General features: G+C 36.7%; 1 protein-coding gene across 3 annotated transcripts in view; it reads left to right on the top strand.

Moving 5' to 3' along the window:
- Positions 1–18102, top strand: part of LOC109436444 (E3 SUMO-protein ligase RanBP2) — a 67191-nt gene that overhangs the window by 30913 nt on the left and 18176 nt on the right. For 2 of the 3 annotated variants that reach the window (XM_074332320.1, XM_074332319.1), the window contains exons 18-23: positions 32–167; positions 3706–3800; positions 4664–9995; positions 12967–13137; positions 13751–13843; positions 14181–14359. In XM_074332320.1, coding sequence (XP_074188421.1) covers positions 32–167; positions 3706–3800; positions 4664–9995; positions 12967–13137; positions 13751–13843; positions 14181–14359 — 6006 coding nt within the window. Of the gene's footprint in view, positions 1–31; positions 168–3705; positions 3801–4663; positions 9996–10597; positions 10671–12966; positions 13138–13750; positions 13844–14180; positions 14360–18102 lie in introns of those variants that run through there. The other variant, XM_074332321.1, reaches the window with a different exon arrangement.

Raw genomic sequence — 18102 nt, 5'->3', positions numbered from 1 at the left:
ATTGCTCAAGATTTTTTTCTTCTTCCAACAGAAAGAAATGCAGGAATGGAAACGAAATAGCAGTAACTCAGGGTCCCCTCATCGCTGGCCTACAGAGTGTTATGGACCAGATTCAGTGCCTGATGGATATCAGGGATCACAGTCTTTTCATGGGGTTCCACTAACAGGTGAGTTAACAAGCGGATAATTCCAGATGTTAGTATAGTCTCTGTACTTTCCCCTCTAAAAAGATAACTAGTGAAATCATCTTGTCTGTGTACATTTCTTTGTATACGTGTGTATGTCTGCTTATATGTTACTTAAGCTGTATTTGGTGTTACTGAGATTTTTTATAAATCCAAGGAGAAACAAAACAAGCCGTATCTGATCCTGTGTATATAAAGGCTGAAAGACCCTTTAATGCACATGTCAGAGATGCTGAGACTGGGGTGGCACTATTTCTTATAATTGAAAAATGTTGACTGATATCATTATGCATTAAGAGATGTCTAATTAGAAACTTAAACTTCTTGGAAATTATTTTGATAATACGCTCAGAGGTGTGACATTCATAGGAAATCTTTTTTTTTTTTTTTTAAATACCATGATCTTACCTAGAAGGAAGGAGTTTGAAGCTAGACTTTGTTAGATTTTGAAGTTGTGCTGTCTTACTTACGGACCTCTCTGAACCAGCTTGTCTATTTGAAGCACAGAGATAATACTTGGCTCACATAATTGTGAGCATTTGTGTAAGTGTGGGTGTTTATTACGTGTTTACTTACAGTATATAGTAAACACAATGCGCCAGAGGGTACTAATGATGCCTCCTATGAGTTGTCTGTGTGCAAAAGTGCTTTGTGTATGTAGTGTTACTTAATCACAGTGATGCAGACTGGTGTGTACTATTATTAACCCTGATTTTATAGGTGAGGAAATGGGTTCAGAAAGGTTAGGTAACTTATGCATTATTATACAGCTAGTTATTGATAAAGCTGGGGTTCAGACTCCAATGGTCTAACTTTAAAGCCATTCCTAACATGATACGTTGCCCACATGCACCCAGAAATAATGACAGAAAGCGTTTTCTTTCACATGAGACAGATTCCTGAAATGGTAGCTCTGCATATTTTTTTCGAATTGATTTTAACTCAGGAAAGATTTAGAATGGTGTGGTCTAGTTTAGATTTGTACGTTTGTGTGATAGTTCATAGGGCCATGTTTGTTATGGCTGCCCCACTGTCCTCTCGTGCTAGTGTCTTCTAAATGGCAGGCAGCATAATAGAAAGTCTTTGTAAAGTCAGACTTACTAAATGTCATAAGTTATAGATAAATATATGAGATGCCAAGAGGTCAAACGTTGCTTACTATATAGAGCCTTGTATAGAGAAGATAAACTGGTTAGCCTTTTCTAGGTATTTTTGAGTGCTGTGTGGAATTGATCATTTGGTACCTTTTGGGTCACAGTTTCCATTTCTTCTTCTGTGTACAGGCATAAAGGGTCTTCTGGTTGTTAAACATAAAAATAAGATTTAAATTGTCTCATTTTATTCTTCCAATTACCCTATGAAATGTGTAGAAGGAGCACATCCTCATTTTACAGTTGAGAAAAAGAGACTTCAATTGACTCATTGACGTGGTCATAAAGCAGCTTTGTGGCTGGAAAGGAGGCGAGCTCAAGTCTCCTGATTCCCATTCTTGTGTTCACAGATTTTGTTTTCTTAATGAAAGTAAAAATATACCATGATGGCCCTTGTCTTTCTAAAATAAGATGATAAAAAACGATTAATAAGCTTATAGGAAATATTAAGATGTACTGAACAGTGTACAGAAAACTACAAGCTAACAGTGTCACATTGAATTCTATTAACATTTTGGAGTGTTTCCTTTTGGTCCTTTCTCTTTGTATACACATAAATAATTTTTAATGGGATTTTTACTATATTATTGTATGTAGATGAGTAAGCCTGTCTTTTAAATATTACCTTAAGTTCTGAGCATATTTCTATTAAGTGTTTTTTGAAAGATATTAATGAATACAAGGTATCCCAGCATGTGGAAGTACTGCAAATTGCATTACCTTATTTTTGTTATTTCCAGTTTTTGCTGTTACAAATAATGCTGTAGACACATTCCTAGGATTGTAGGAATTTGTGTTGGGAAATTCTTTTGTGTTGGGAAATTGGTTTCCAGAAAAGCTAAGCCAGTTCTCACTCTTACCACCAATATCTGATAGTGCCCATCTCTTTGTGCTCTTGCCTAGTGTTAACTATTATCAGTTTACAAAACCTTTGCCAATTTTTGTAAAAAAAATTTTTATTGGGTAATATTGGGGAACTGTGTTTTTCCAGGACCCATCAGCTCCCAAGTCAGGTCGTGTTTTTTCTTCTTTTTTTTTTTCAATCTAGCTGTGGAGGGCGCAGCTCACTGGCCCATGTGGGAATCGAACTGGCGACGTTGGTGTGGTGAGCACCGCGCTCCAACAACTGAGCCCACCAGGCCGCCCCACCTTTGCCAATTTTAAAGACCAAAATAGTATCCATTTTTAAGTTTTTATTTTTTGTACTAGGTATGCTCAGTACTTTATAATCTTTTATATTTCCTGAATTACCTGTTTATTTGTAGTAGGTTTATAAGAACTCTTTAATTTTTTTTTACTGTTAAGAGTCACTAGTCACTGATAAAGTCAGTCGTTAAATTTCAGATTTTATGATTCTTGGCTCGTATCTGTCAGCTTGATCTGTGCCTGTTTTCTCCCCATAATATTCTAAAATAACCGTCTTCACCAGGCAGTTCCATTAGTTTTCTAAAATCAGATTTGGGCTTCTTCATCATGATTGTTTTTGACTGGCTATCCTTTTCTAGGTCTATTTCGGTGCTTTCCAGAATTATCTGTTTAGCATCTCTTGGGTCACAATTTCAATTTCTTCTTTTGTGTGATGGTATGAATTGTATGTAAGTTTGATGGTATGAATTGTCTTTAAGTTTTTGTTGTTTTTTTTCGTCTTTAAGTTTTCTTTTTCTGGTAAAATTTTCATAAAACAGATCAAGGAAATGACTTGGTAGTTTTACCTTCAACATGAATCTTCTAGTTGTTGATTTCCTGGCAAAACCCACACAAAACAGGTGGATGAAATAGTTTGGACATCAATATGTGTGTTAGTCATGATGTATCTTTTTTCCCCCCCAAGGAACACAGTCAGTGTTACTTGTGAGATCTTTTTCCATGAATTTGTTGAAGGATTTTTGATCTGAACGTTCTCAGCTTGAGTTTATAAATGCAACCTTGTCATTGTGCAGATTTTCCAGGCTCACTTAAAAACCATGGTCCTGGGGACATCACGTGCATTTTGGTTCTTGACTGGTGTATTCCTGATATTTCTAATGTTGAACATGACTGTACTTTCACATCATACCTGTTCTTAGAAAATGGACCAGTCGCTTACTTCTTGCTTTTTTGATGCTTGTTGTGAGGCACTGGTTCTTGTTGACCACTGTGGTGCTACTTTATTCCTCGTGTGTCATGTTTAGCAGTTTTCTCCAGCTTGTCATTTGATAATGTTCTTTATGGTATATTTTTATGTATAGCAATTTTAAAAGAATCTATGTAGTTAAATCTTTCTTTGATTTCTATTGCTTTTGTATTTATAGTTCTTGCCTAGATAGTCTTAACTGTAGCATAGATTTTTTTTAACAGTGTTTTTTTTTGTTTGTTTGTTTGTTTTTAAGTTGCAACTACTGGCCCTCCAGTGTATTATAGTCAGTCACCAGCATATAATTCCCAGTGTCTTCTCAGACCAGCAGCTGATGTTACTCCCACAAAGGTAACAAAGGAATAATGTATATATTTATAAATATCTCCTTTTTCATCGTTCATGCCTCTTTCAGAGAAATTTAAGAAGTAGTTTAGCATTAAAACTTGTATGTCCCACAAGATATAGATATTTTAAATTTAAAGTTAAACTTCTTAGTTATTTGTCTGTTACAATAAATGTGAACATTTAGAGTATTTTTAAATGGGGATGGTGATGGTGGGGTGGCTGAGTCCTTCATCATTTTGTTTTGGCAGAAGTAGGACTAGGATGTCCTTGCTGAACCACTATATAGTAGGTATTTCCAGGCCTGAAGTGGCAAATACCCAATAGTTGAATGTGAAGCTTAAAGACAGAGGGGTTGGATACATTTAGACCCTGGTTCTTTTGCTCACGGTGACCTTGGGCAAGTGTCTTAACCTCTCTGTGCATTAGTTGCCTCATATGTAAAATGAGGATAATAATGTCTTAATTCATAGGGTTTTTGAGGATATGAAAATGAGGTAATATATGTAAAGTACTTAGAACAGCATTTAGTTGGCACATTAGTAAATGCTCAAAAAAATTAGTCATCGTTATCATTATTGTTAACATCATTTGACACATAGGAATGAAGAAGATATTTTATGCATTTATTGTGGGAGAATTAAGTTTTTAAGATGCTGTCATTAGTTAAGGCAATTTTTATTATATGCCAAGAAGGAATATGACTAGTATCTTTGTAGTAACGTTGTCTTCTCCTAATGATGCACTGCACTACCTAGTGACGCGTTTACCCGTAATCCTCATGTCTGTGGTTTGTGAGAATTGGTTTGCATCTAGTTATCTGTAGTTTTGTAGACAACCTACAAAAATGTAACTTTTTTTTTTTTTAGGGCCCTGTTTATGGCGTGAATAGGCTTCCACCTCAACAGCATATTTATAACTGTCCACCGCAGATGCACACACCACCCGTGCAAAGCACGTCTGCCTGTATGTTCTCCCAGGAGCTGTACGGCCCTGCACTGCGCTTTGAGTCTCCTGCCACAGGGATTTTGCCCCCCAGGGGGGATGATTACTTCACTTACAATGTTCCGCAGACAAACACAAACCCGCCTCTGCCAGAACCAGGTTACTTCACAAAACCTCCAGTTCCAGCTCAGGCTTCAAGATCTGCAGAATCTAAAGTTACAGAATTTGGAAAAACTAATTTTGTTCAGCCCCTGCCTGGTGAAGGAATAAGGCCATCTTTGACAGCACCTGCACATACAACACAGCCACCTCTTTTTAAGTTTAATTCAAATTTCAAGTCAAATGATGGTGACTTCACGTTTTCCTCACCGCAGGTCGTGACACAGCCCCCTTCCATGGCTTACAGTAATAGCGAAAGTCTGTTAGATCTCCTGACTTCAGATAAACCTTTGCAAGGAGATGGTTACGGTGGAGCAAAAGGTGGTCAAACCATGGGACCTCGAAGTACATTCAATTTTGGATGCAAAAATGTACCTGATTTTTCATTTACTGAAAACATGGATCCAAATCAGCAAAAGAATTCTGGTTTTCGTCGAAGTGATGATATGTTTACTTTCCATGGTCCAGGGAAATCACTATTTGGAACACCTGTTCCAGAGCTGGCCAGCAAAAATCATGAAACAGATGGAGGGAGTACCCATGGTGATGATGATGATGACGGCCCTCACTTTGAGCCTGTGGTACCTCTTCCTGATAAGATTGAAGTAAAAACTGGTGAGGAAGATGAAGAAGAATTCTTTTGCAACCGTGCAAAATTGTACCGTTTTGATACAGAATCCAAAGAATGGAAGGAACGTGGAATTGGCAATGTAAAAATCCTGAGGCATAAAACATCTGGTAAAATTCGCCTTCTAATGAGACGAGAGCAAGTGTTAAAAATCTGTGCAAATCATTACATCAGTCCAGATATGAAACTGACACCAAATGCGGGATCAGACAAATCTTTTGTATGGCATGCTCTTGATTATGCAGATGAGTTGCCCAAACCAGAACAACTTGCTATTAGATTCAAGACTCCCGAGGAAGCAGGACTTTTTAAATGCAAGTTTGAAGAGGCCCAGAACATTTTAAAAGCCTCAGGAGCAAAGATAGCCACAACGCCAAATCAGGCTATGAGAATCGTAAAAGAACCAACAAGTCATGATAACAAGGATATTTCCATATCTGATATCAGAAACATTAATTTTGAATTTCAAGTAGCAAAGAAAGAAGGATCTTCGTGGCTTTGTAACAGCTGCTCATTAAAGAATCCTCCAACTGCTAAGAAATGTATTTCATGCCAGAATCTAAACCCAAGCACTAAAGAGCTCTTTGGCCCACCATTAGTTGAGACTGTTTCTGCTTTTAAAACTGGCCCAGAAAATACTCCAGATAGGTTTGCGTTCATGACTCCAAAGAAAGAAGGTCACTGGGATTGTAGTACTTGTTTAGTGAGAAATGAACCTACTGCATCTAGATGCATTGCATGCCAGAATACAAAGTCTCCTAACAAAAGTGGATCTTCATTTGTTCAGCAACCTTCCTTTAAATTTGGCCAGGGAGATCTTCCTAAGTCTGTTAACGACTTCACATCTGTTTTTTCAATGAAGGAAGGACAGTGGGATTGCAGTACATGCCTTGTCCAAAATGAAGGCAGCTCTGCCACATGTGTTGCTTGTCAGAGTCCAAGGAAACAAAATTTACCTACTCCTGTTCCAACACCTTCTTTTAAGTTTGGTGATTCAGAAATGAGCAAAACTCCCCAGAGTGGATTTGAAGACAGGTTTTCTAAGAAGGATGGACAGTGGGATTGCAGTACATGCCTCGTCCAAAATGAAGGCAGCTCTGCCACATGTGTTGCTTGTCAGAGTCCAAGGAAACAAAGTTTACCTACTCCTTCTGTTCCAACACCTTCTTTTAAGTTTGGTGATTCAGAAATGAGCAAAACTCCCCAGAGTGGATTTGAAGACAGGTTTTCTAAGAAGGATGGACAGTGGGATTGCAGTACATGCCTCGTCCAAAATGAAGGCAGCTCTGCCACATGTGTTGCTTGTCAGAGTCCAAGGAAACAAAGTTTACCTACTCCTTCTGTTCCAACACCTTCTTTTAAGTTTGGTGATTCAGAGACGAGTAAAACTCCCAAGAGTGGATTTGAAGACAGGTTTTCTAAGAAGGATGGACAGTGGGATTGCAGTTTGTGCTCAATACGAAATGAAGCAAATGCTACAAATTGTATTGCTTGTCAGAATCCGGGTAAAGCAAGCCTAACACCTGCCTCTTTCAAGTTTGGTACTTCAGAGACAAGCAAGGCCACAAAGAGTGGATTTGAAGGAATGTTCACCAAGAAGGAAGGACAGTGGGATTGCAGTACATGCCTCATACGAAATGAAGGCAGCTCTGCCACATGTGTTGCTTGTCAGAATCCAAGAAAACAAAGTTTACCTACTCCTTCTGTTCCAACACCTTCCTTTAAGTTTGGTGATTCAGAGATGAGTAAAACTCCCAAGAGTGGATTTGAAGACATGTTTTCTAAGAAGGATGAACAGTGGGATTGCAGTTTGTGCTCAGTACGAAATGAAGCAAATGCTACAAATTGTATTGCTTGTCAGAATCCGGTTAAAGCGAGTCTAACACCTGCCTCTTTCAAGTTTAGTAGTTCAGAGCCAAGCAAGGCCACAAAGAGTGGATTTGAAGGACTGGTCACCAAGAAGGAAGGACAGTGGGATTGTAGTGTTTGCTTTGTGGAAAATGAGAGTTCTTCCTTAAAATGTGTGGCTTGTGCTGCCTCTAAACCAACTCATAAACCTATTGCAGAAGCTCCTTCAGCTTGCACATTTGGCTCAAAAACTAAGTTAAATGACTCTTCTGGAAGTCAGGCTGGAACAGGATTTAAAAGTAACTTTTCAGAAAAAGCTTTTCAATTTGGCATCACAGAACAAGGATTTAAATTTGGGCATGTGGATCAAGAAAATATGCCTTCATTTCCATTTCAGGATTCTTCTGATACGGACTCTAAGTCAACAACAGAAGGATTTAATTTTTCTAGTGCTGTGTTTGCCAATGGATTTAAATTTGGCATTCAGGAGCCGGGAAATCAAGAGGAAAAGAGTGAAAAACCCCTTGAAAATGACGCTGGTTTTCAGGCTCAGGATGTTAGCAGTCAGAAGAATGATAATGGTGTGATTTTTGGTCAGACTGGTAACACTTTTACCTTTGCAGATCTTGCAAAATCAGCTTCAGGAGAAGGATTTCAATTTGGCAAAAAAGACCCTAATTTCAAGGGATTTTCAGGTGCTGGGGAAAAATTATTCTCATTGCAAAGTGGGAAAGTGGCTGATAAAGCCGACACTTCTGACCTTGAGAAGGATGATGACGCCTATAAAACTGAAGACAGTGATGACATCCATTTTGAACCAGTAGTTCAAATGCCTGAAAAAGTGGAACTTGTAACAGGAGAAGAAGATGAAAAAGTTCTTTATTCCCAGCGGGTCAAATTATTTAGATTTGATGCTGAGATAAGTCAGTGGAAAGAAAGGGGTTTGGGGAACTTAAAAATTCTCAAAAATGAAGTTAATGGCAAACTAAGAATGCTGATGCGAAGAGAACAAGTACTAAAAGTGTGTGCTAATCATTGGATAACGACGACAATGAACCTGAAGCCTCTTTCTGGGTCAGATAGAGCGTGGATGTGGTTAGCTAGTGATTTTTCTGATGGTGATGCCAAACTAGAGCAGCTGGCAGCAAAATTTAAAACACCAGAGCTGGCTGAAGAATTCAAGCAGAAATTTGAGGAATGCCAGCGACTTCTTTTAGATATACCACTTCAAACTCCCCATAAACTGGTAGATACTGGCAGAGCTGCCAAGTTAATACAGAGAGCTGAAGAAATGAAGAGTGGACTCAAAGATTTCAAAACATTTTTGACAAATGATCAAACAAAAGTTACTGAGGAAGAGAGTAAGAGTTCAGAGGCTGGTGCCACCAGCGCTTCAGACACAACTACCAAGCCAAATCCTGAAAACACCGGGCCCACATTAGAGTGGGATAACTATGATTTAAGGGAAGATGCTTTGGATGATAGTGTAAGTAGTAGCTCAGTACAGGCCTCTCCACTGGCAAGTAGCCCTGTGAGAAAAAATCTCTTCCGCTTTGGTGAGTCAACAACAGGATTTAACTTTAGTTTTAAATCTGCTTTGAGTCCATCTAAGTCTCCTGCCAAGTTGAATCAGAGTGGGACCTCAGTTGGCACCGATGAAGAATCTGACGTTACTCAAGAAGAAGAAAGAGATGGACAGTACTTTGAACCTGTTGTACCTTTACCGGATCTAGTTGAAGTGTCCAGTGGTGAGGAAAATGAACAAGTTGTTTTTAGTCACAGAGCAAAACTCTATAGATATGATAAAGATGTTGGTCAGTGGAAAGAAAGAGGCATTGGTGATATAAAGATTTTACAGAATTACGATAACAAGCAAGTTCGCATAGTGATGAGAAGGGACCAGGTATTAAAACTTTGTGCCAATCACAGAATCACTCCAGACATGACTTTGCAAAACATGAAAGGGACAGAAAGAGTGTGGGTGTGGACTGCATGTGATTTTGCAGACGGAGAAAGAAAAGTAGAACATTTAGCTGTCCGTTTTAAACTACAGGATGTTGCAGACTCATTTAAGAAAATATTTGATGAAGCAAAAATAGCTCAAGAGAAAGATTCTTTGATAACACCTCATGTTTCTCTTTCGACCACTTCCAGAGAGTCACCATGTGGCAAAATTGCTGTAGCTGTATTAGAAGAAACCACAAGAGAGAGGACAGATTTACTGCAGGCTGATGATATAGCAAATGCAGCTTCCGAAGTGGGAGAAATGTCTAGCACATCTGAAACAACAAAAGCAGTGGTTTCTCCTCCAAAGTTTGTATTTGGTTCAGAGTCTGTTAAAAGCATTTTTGGTAGTGAAAAATCAAAGCCATTTGCGTTTGGTAACAGTTCAGCTACTGGATCTTTGTTTGGATTTAGTTTTAATGTACCTTTAAAAAATAACACCGAAACCAGTTCAGTAGTCCGAAGTGGATCTGAAAGAGAAATGGAACCTAATAATTGTGAGGAGTCAAAAGACTCTGATACCAAACAATTTGCAGATGGCAAAGTCAGAAATCTCTCTGCTTCGTTTCCAAAGGAAGAGTCCTCAACTAATCACATGTTTAAAACAGCAGAGAAGGGTAAGCATTTAGTCTTTAGATTAAGCAGAATTTTTCTTTTTTCTTTTAATGTTTATCTTGATGCAGACTCTTTGTAGGATACTAATGTTTTACTAAAAGCTGGGTTATAAGCACAGTGCTTTGTGAACAGCCAAAAAAAATTTGCACAAATTTTTTTCTCCCTAATTGTGAGTGCTCAAACAGTAACCAAGTATAGAAGTTGTTTAGGCGATTTTAATAACTGGGCAATATTTATATCATGCTTAATTAAGATAAAGCACTCGGACCCAGTGCTGTAGTGAAGTTTAGTGCCTCGTGTACTTGAATCATGAGCATTAACTCGAGTCTGGTTTTTAAAAAAGTGTTCATTCTTTAAATTATTACGTTATTTTCTTGTCACTCAAAAGAAAAGAAAACATGGTACTGAGATATTCACATTTTATGTAAGGCAGTCTTGCCACTATTGATTAAATGAGTAAAGAATGAACCTCTGGGATAAATGAATATGTAAAACAGACACATTGGTACAAATTTAGGGACTCGGGCTTTTTATATTTTGAAATCGTACTCACTTTGATTTTCAGAATGTTCAAAAATTAAATACTCTTTATTTTGTAGGATTTGATTTTAGTCTTTTTAAATCTAATCCAATGGCTTTTTGGACCTGCACCCCTTCCTCACAGCCTGAGAACAAAGGTATAGAGCTAGCAGTCTCAGTATGAGATGACATCAGTTTTTTAGCAGCTGGTAGTCTTTAGTAAAGTAACTATGGCTGTATGAAATGAAGTACTTCACACCACAGTGTGCATGTTGAAGAATGCCAGTTTAAAGCACGTAACTTCTGACTAGTGGTATAACACCCTTTAATACTGTTTTTTTTTTAATGTACTTGGATGTAATGTTTTCTCAGTACTGCATAACATTATTTTGAGGTAGAGCTATATGATTGGTCTTTATCTTTTGCTGCTTTGTACTTCATTAGTCTATTATTTTTTTACTCTGCTTAATGAAGACCTGTATCTTACCTAACCTTTATCTCTAGTCACTAATGTCAGCCAGTAACCCAACATGTGATGGCAACAGCATGTATACAACATGTGTCCCTTTGGGCTATCCTTTTGGACATGGTTTACAAAAATATATTTGAAAGCAGACCCCATTTTTAACAACCACCATTATATACCTGTTATATTACATATGTAGTACGGATCTTTTGTAAAAGTAAGTTGGTATTGAAGTGGAATATAGGAAGTGGAATCTTTCAGAGACCATCAAGGGCAAAGTTAGGGAAATGAAAACTCACTATTAAGTGTCTAATAACATATCTTGAGCAACCCACCTGTGTTATAGATTGTCAAACAGTACAATGGTAAGATGACAATCCTTGATTTCTGGGGCCTTCAGTTTTAAAGTATACCAATTATACTACTAGCTAAAGAAACTTGTAACCTTTATTTTTAAGGATGCAGTCTTTGAGAAATTACTTGAAAAGTGGGTTTTTTTTTTTCTGTAAAGTGTAGGTACTTGCGCACAGACTCTGAGGGCCGTAGGTTAAGAATCCCTGGCCTACGAGCAAATTTACGAGTATATTAGGTCGGTGCAAAAGTAATTGCGGTTTAACAGGTTAAAAATAATTGCATAAACTGCAATTACTTTTGCACCAACCTAATAATACTTGAGGACAAAGAGCCTTATTCTGTTTGAAGTCCCAAAGGCTCCTGGAAACAAAGACTTTAGACGTGAGGGAACTAGGGCCCAGCAGGCTGTCCAACATGTCTGAGTGTCTTTACCAGCTCACACCACAACTGGAATAAGAATCTGTATCTTTCGGTGTTCTTTTACTGTTCCTGGCTAGGAACTGATACTAAGTTTTTGTAATGAAGGAGAGGGAAAGGCAAGTTTAATGTTATAACAGGTCTCTAGTTTTCCAGATCAGCACCATCCAATAGAAAAAATTTCACCTGTGTGTGTAATTTAAAATTGTCTAGTAGCCATATTAAAAAATAAAAGGAAACAGCTGAAAAAAGAGAAAAAGATGAAATTAACTTTAATAATTCAGTTTAACCCACAGTACCATTGTAATTTCTAATCACTGTAAAAAATATGAGATATTTTATATTCTTCTTTTTGGTACCAAGTCTTCAAAATACATTGTCTATTTTTATACCCGTAGCACCTCTCAGTTCGGACTAGGCACATTTTAAGTGCTTAATAGGCACATGTGGTGAAGCTACCATATTGGACAGCCCCAGTTGGTACATAGCATGCTTCATGAATTGCTTAGTTTATCAATTCCTTTAGCTAGAAATTCTTTTTTAATCAACCAAAGCAGAATGTATGAAGAATTCCTTTTCTCTCCAATTTACCCCTTTTTTTGTTGTTGTCCTTGTTGGTTTTTCAGCTGTAGAAATTGTCTTAAATTCTAATAGTATTACTTACAGGATAACAGTTTTTATTTAATTTCATCTATTATGTTTGGAAACATGCAAAACTGTATGTAACTCTAGTCACCTGCCGTCCTTGGATATTGTTAACTTTTCTTTTGGAAACTAATCAAGTTTGGCTTTGCATTATACATATTTACACTAATTTTTACTTATGGTTTAATTTTTTTCAGTTACAACTGCATGGATATTTTGCTAAACTATTGTTTAGTATGTCAAATATGGTCATGGCAGCACTTTTAAAATACGTTTTAAAATTATGTCTATTAATAATAATTTTTTCAATGATCAGTAAGGAAAAGCAGGATTGTGTTGATTTTAAATAGATTCTGTTTTCACTAAGGGTTTTTGATAGAACATTAAGTCAGGCTACTAATTCTGATTCATTATTGTTATAGAGCTCTGTCCACATCAAAGTATATGTGTTTTTATCAGTATGCTATTTTAACCTAAACGTAAGTTTTATGGTTTTTGTTTTCAGTAAGAATATTGATATTAATACCTTTTTAACACCTTGTCTTTATCAATTTTTTTGACTTGTGTTATAGCAAAAGAGAAGAAAAAACCTGAAGATTCTCCCTCAGATGACGATGTTCTCATTGTATATGAGCTAACCCCAACCCCTGAGCAAAAAGCTCTTGCAAGCAAACTTAAACTTCCTCCAACTTTCTTCTGTTATAAGAATAGACCAGATTACGTTAGTGAAGAAGACGACGATGGTAAATCTTTTGTTATTTTGAAAGCTTTCTGTTCATGCTAATCTTAATAATTGGGGTGAAATTATATTAAGCCTGCTCTTAAAACTCATTCCTGCTGTCCTTGCAGGTAGATAGATGTTTATCCTAATGTATGTATAAATAGTTAGTGGATGTAATGATCGAAAGAACTGCATTCATTTATTGAGCATTTTTTGGATGGCTACCATGAGCAGGGCAAGCATTTTGAGGGATTTGAAAACAATTGTAATTTCCTTGGAGTCCTAGATGGATGGGAGAACGATGAGACAGACAGGTTTGATTATGGAAAGCTTTGTGTGCCATATCAGAGTCTTTAAGTAGGAGAGCTACGTGCTCAGGAAAATTTCAGTGGGTAGTGGGACATGGAGATGGGAAGATGAGCTAAAATGATAACAGAGCAGCCTCAGTGAGAGAGCCTCAGTGAGAGTTTTACAGTAGAAGAGGCATTAGGGGTATAGGATTGGCAAAATTGGGTGCTATTTGGATGTGGGGAGTAAGGAAAAGTGAGAAGTTGGAGATAAGTTATAGGTTTTTGGCTAGGAAAACTGAAATTTACTAGAAATTTTTTATTTAATAAAATCTGTTACACTTTAAGATGAAGATTTTGAAACAGCTGTCAAGAAGCTTAATGGAAAACTGTATCTGGATGACTCAGAAAAATGTAGACCATTAGGAAAAAATCTAACAGGTATGTTAAGTTAAAATTACTAATTATAATGTTTTTTTTAAAACTATTTGTTTAAAAGGAATCTCCCAATCTGATAATTTCTGTAATTACCAATTTTACTTATGTATCTACAATATGTAGTTACTACAATATGCCTGTGGTGATTTAAAATACTTAAAGATAATATGGAAAACATTGTTCCTGGTGGTCCTTGTTCTTCATTGGCACTTGTACTCGGAGGGCTCATTACCTGGGTCTGTAATCTGTAGATTACATTGAGGACCATTGTTGTAGGATAGTTGGGCTTCATCTACTTTTATCTTAACTTTCTTTTGCTTATGTTGTATGGGATTTTCAGAAAATGAGAAAGAATGTATTATTGTTTGGGAAAAGAAACCAACAGTGGAAGAGAAGGCAAAAGCGGATACATTAAAACTTCCACCTACGTTTTTCTGTGGCGTCTGCAGTGATACTGATGAGGACATCGGAAATGGGGAAGACTTTCAGTCAGAGCTTCAGAAAGTTAAGGAAGCTCAAGTAAGGACATCTCCATTGTTTTCCTTCTGATTCAGGTGGCTTTGTTAACGCAGTAAACTAGAATGTTCGTGCCAAATGGTAATAATGGATTGCAGCTAGGATTAGGGATCTACCAATTATCTATGTCCAGAGAAGGAGGAGTTTTGTTCCACATAGAGGACTATGAAGATTCATCCCTGTGCGTATGTTGGGTTTTGGGAGTAAGGATAGCATGGACTGTGCAGAAATTTCTAAGAATATCTGCCACGATACCAACAACAGTATTAAGTGGTTCCTTTTGCATGTGAGTTAAGTTTATTCTAGGGTGGGCAGAATGCATAGGAAATAGCAGCATTTGAAACCTAGTTCCCTTATACCTTGCTTTGTCAATAATTTTATAATTTGATTACTTAACTCAAATGTAGTGATTATTTTAATACCTATCAACACCTTAGTGTCTTTTTTTAAATTAAATTTATTGGGGTGGCATTAGTGAATAAAATCATACAGGTTTCAAGTGTACAATTCTATAATAGTACATCATCTATATGTTGCATTGTGTGTTCATCACCCAAAGTCAGATCTCCTTCTGTCGTCATTTATTTGACCCTCTTTGTCCTTTTCTTCCTGTCTTTTTCCAAATCCTTTTCCCTCTGGTAACCACTAAACTGTTGTCTGTGTCTGTGAGCTTTTGTTTGTTTGTCTTGTTTGTTATTTTCAATTTTATATTCCACATATTAGTGAAATCATACGGTTTCTCAACTTTTTCTGTCTGACTTATTTCACTTGGCATGATAATCTCAAGACCTACCCACATTATTGCAAATGGAAGTATTTCATCTTTTCTCATGGCTGAGTGTAATATTCTATTGTATGTATGTATCACATCTTTATCTAGTGTATGTATGTATCACATCTTCTTTATCCAATCATCTATCGAAGGACCCATTGGTTGTGTCCATGTCTTGGCCACCATGAGTAATACTGCACTGAACATTGGGGTACATATATCTTTACAGATAAATGTTTTCAAATTTTGGGGGTAGATACACAGGAGGGATTGCTAGGTCACATGATAATTCTGTTCTTAACTTTTTGAGGAACCTCCATACTGTTGTCCATAGTGGTTGTACCAATTTACATTCCTGCCAGCAGTGTGTGAGGGTTCCTTTTCCCCCAAACCTCTCCAGCACTTGTTGTTAACTTGCCCTATTGATAATAGCTATTCTGACAGGTGTGAGGTGGTATCTCATTGTGGTTTTGATTTGCATTTGCCTAATAGCTAGTGAAGTTGAGCATCCTTTCACATACCTGTTAGCCGTTTGTTTGTCTATTAGCCCCTTATTGGAAGTGTTGTTTGCAAATATCTTCTCCAGTTAGATTGGTTACCTCTTTGTTTTGTTGACAGTTTCTTTTGCTATGCAGAAGCTTTTTAATTTGATAGCGTTCCATTGATTTATTTTTGCTTTTACTTCTGTTGGCTTTGAGGTCAAATTCATAAAATCCTTTCTAAGACCAAGATCCATAAGTTTAATACCTATGTTTTCTTCTATTTATTGTTTCAGGTTTGTGTTTCAGTATTAAATCCATTTTGAGTTAATATTGGTGTATGGTGACAGCAGTCTAGTTTTATTCTTTTGCAGATGGCTTTCCAATTTTTCTAGCACCATTTATTGAAGAGGCTTTCTTTTCTCCACTGTATGTTTTTGGCTCCTTTGTTGAAAATTATCACCCATATATATATGTGGGTTTATTTCTGGGTTCTTAGTTCTGTTCCATTGGTCTGTATGTCTGTTTTTCTGCCAATACCATACTGTTTTGATTATTGTAGATTTGTAGTATAATTTGAAGTCAGGGAGTGTGATACCTCCAGCCTTGTTCCTTTTTCTTACGATTGCTCTGGCTATTCAGGGTTTTTTGTGATTCCATACACATCTAATGATTTTTTCTATATCTTTAAAAAGTGCCATTGGGATTTTTTATGGGGATTGCATTAAATCTGTATATTGCTTTGGGTAATATGGCCATTTTAACTATGTTGATTCTTCCAATCTGTGAACAGAGAATACTTTCCATTTCTTTGTGTCTTCTTCAATTTCTTTCAATACTGTCTTCTAGTTTTCAGTGCATATCCTTTGTTAAGTTTATTCCTAGGTATTGTATTCTGTTTGTTGCAATTGCAAATGTAGTTTTTTTTTTCATTTCTTTTTCTGAAATTTCATTGTTAGTATATAGGAACACAGTGGATTTTCGTATGTTGATTTTGTATCCTGCAACTTTACTGTATTTGTTTATTGTTTATAATTGCCTTTTGGTGGAGTCTTTAGGGTTTTCTATATAAAGAAGCATGTCATCTGCAAAAAGTGACAATTTTACTTGTTCATTCCCAGTTTGGATGCCTTTTTATTTCTTTCTCTTGCCTGATTGCTCTGGCTAGGACTTCCAACACTATGTTGAATAACAGTGGTGACGTGGTGAGAGTGGGCATCTTTGTCTTGTTTCTTTTTTAAACTTTAATTTCTTTTAAGCGTGTTTTTCCAGGACCCATCAACTCCAAGTCAAGTAGTTGTTTCAGTCTAGTTGTGGAAGGTGCAGCTCACACTGGCCCATGTGGGGATCAAAACCAGCAACCCAGGTGTTACGAGCATCATGTTCTAACCGACTGAGCTAACCGGCCACCCCTTTTTGTCTTGTCCTTGATCTTAGAGGGAACAGTTTTCACCATTGAGTATCATATTAGCTGAGGGTTTTCATATATGCCTTTATTATGTTGAGGTACTTTTCCTCTATATTCATTTTATTAAGTGTTTTCATCATACATAGATGTTGCAGCTTGTCAGCTTCTTTTTTTTTATCTATTGATATGATCATATGATTTTTATCCTTTGATTATGTGGTGTATCACATTAATTGATTTGCATATATTGAGCCATCCTTGTGCCCCTGGAATGAACCCCACTTGATCGTGATATAATCTTTTTAGTTTATTCTTGTATTCGATTTGCTAGTATTTTGTTTAGGATTTTTGCATCAGTATTCATCAAAGATATTGGTGTATAGTTTTCTTTTTTGGTGTTATCTTTACCAGGTTTTGGTATCAGGATAATGTTGGCCTTATAAAATGAGGTAGGAAGCATTTTCAGTTTTTTGGAAGAGTCTGAGATGAGCAAATACTAAATCACCTTTGAATGTTTGGTGAAGCCATCTGGTCCTGGACTTTTACTTTTGGGTGGGTTTTGGAAGACCATTTCAATTTCCTTACTGTTGATTGGTCTATTTAGATTTTCCAGTTCTTTATCATTCAGTGTAGGAAAGTTATGTATCTCTAAAAATTTGTCCATTTCTTCTTGGTTATTGAATTTGGTGGCATATAGTCCTTTGTAGTATTCTTGTATGATCCCTTGTTTTGGTCTCCGTCATAACTTCTCTTTCGTTTTGATTTTGTGTCTTTTCTCTTTTTTCTTTAGTGAGGCTAGCCAGGGGTTTGTCAATTTTATTGTTTTTTATAAAGAACCAGCTCTTTGTTGCATTTAATTTTTTTCTGTTGTCTTTTTGGTGTCTATTTCATTTAATTCTTTTTTTTTTTTTTTTTTTATTTAATTAAATTTATTGGGGTGACAATTGTTAGTAAAATTACATAGATTTCAGGTGCACAATTCTGTATTACATCATCTATAAATCCCATTGTGTGTTCACCACCCAGAGTCAGTTCTCCTTCCATCACCATATATTCGATCCCCCTTACCCTCATCTCCCACCCCCCA

This window comes from Rhinolophus sinicus, linkage group LG05, assembly GCF_036562045.2.
Source record: "Rhinolophus sinicus isolate RSC01 linkage group LG05, ASM3656204v1, whole genome shotgun sequence".
NCBI classification, from domain to species: Eukaryota; Metazoa; Chordata; class Mammalia; order Chiroptera; family Rhinolophidae; genus Rhinolophus; species Rhinolophus sinicus.
This window is presented reverse-complemented; position numbering and strand designations above follow the sequence as displayed.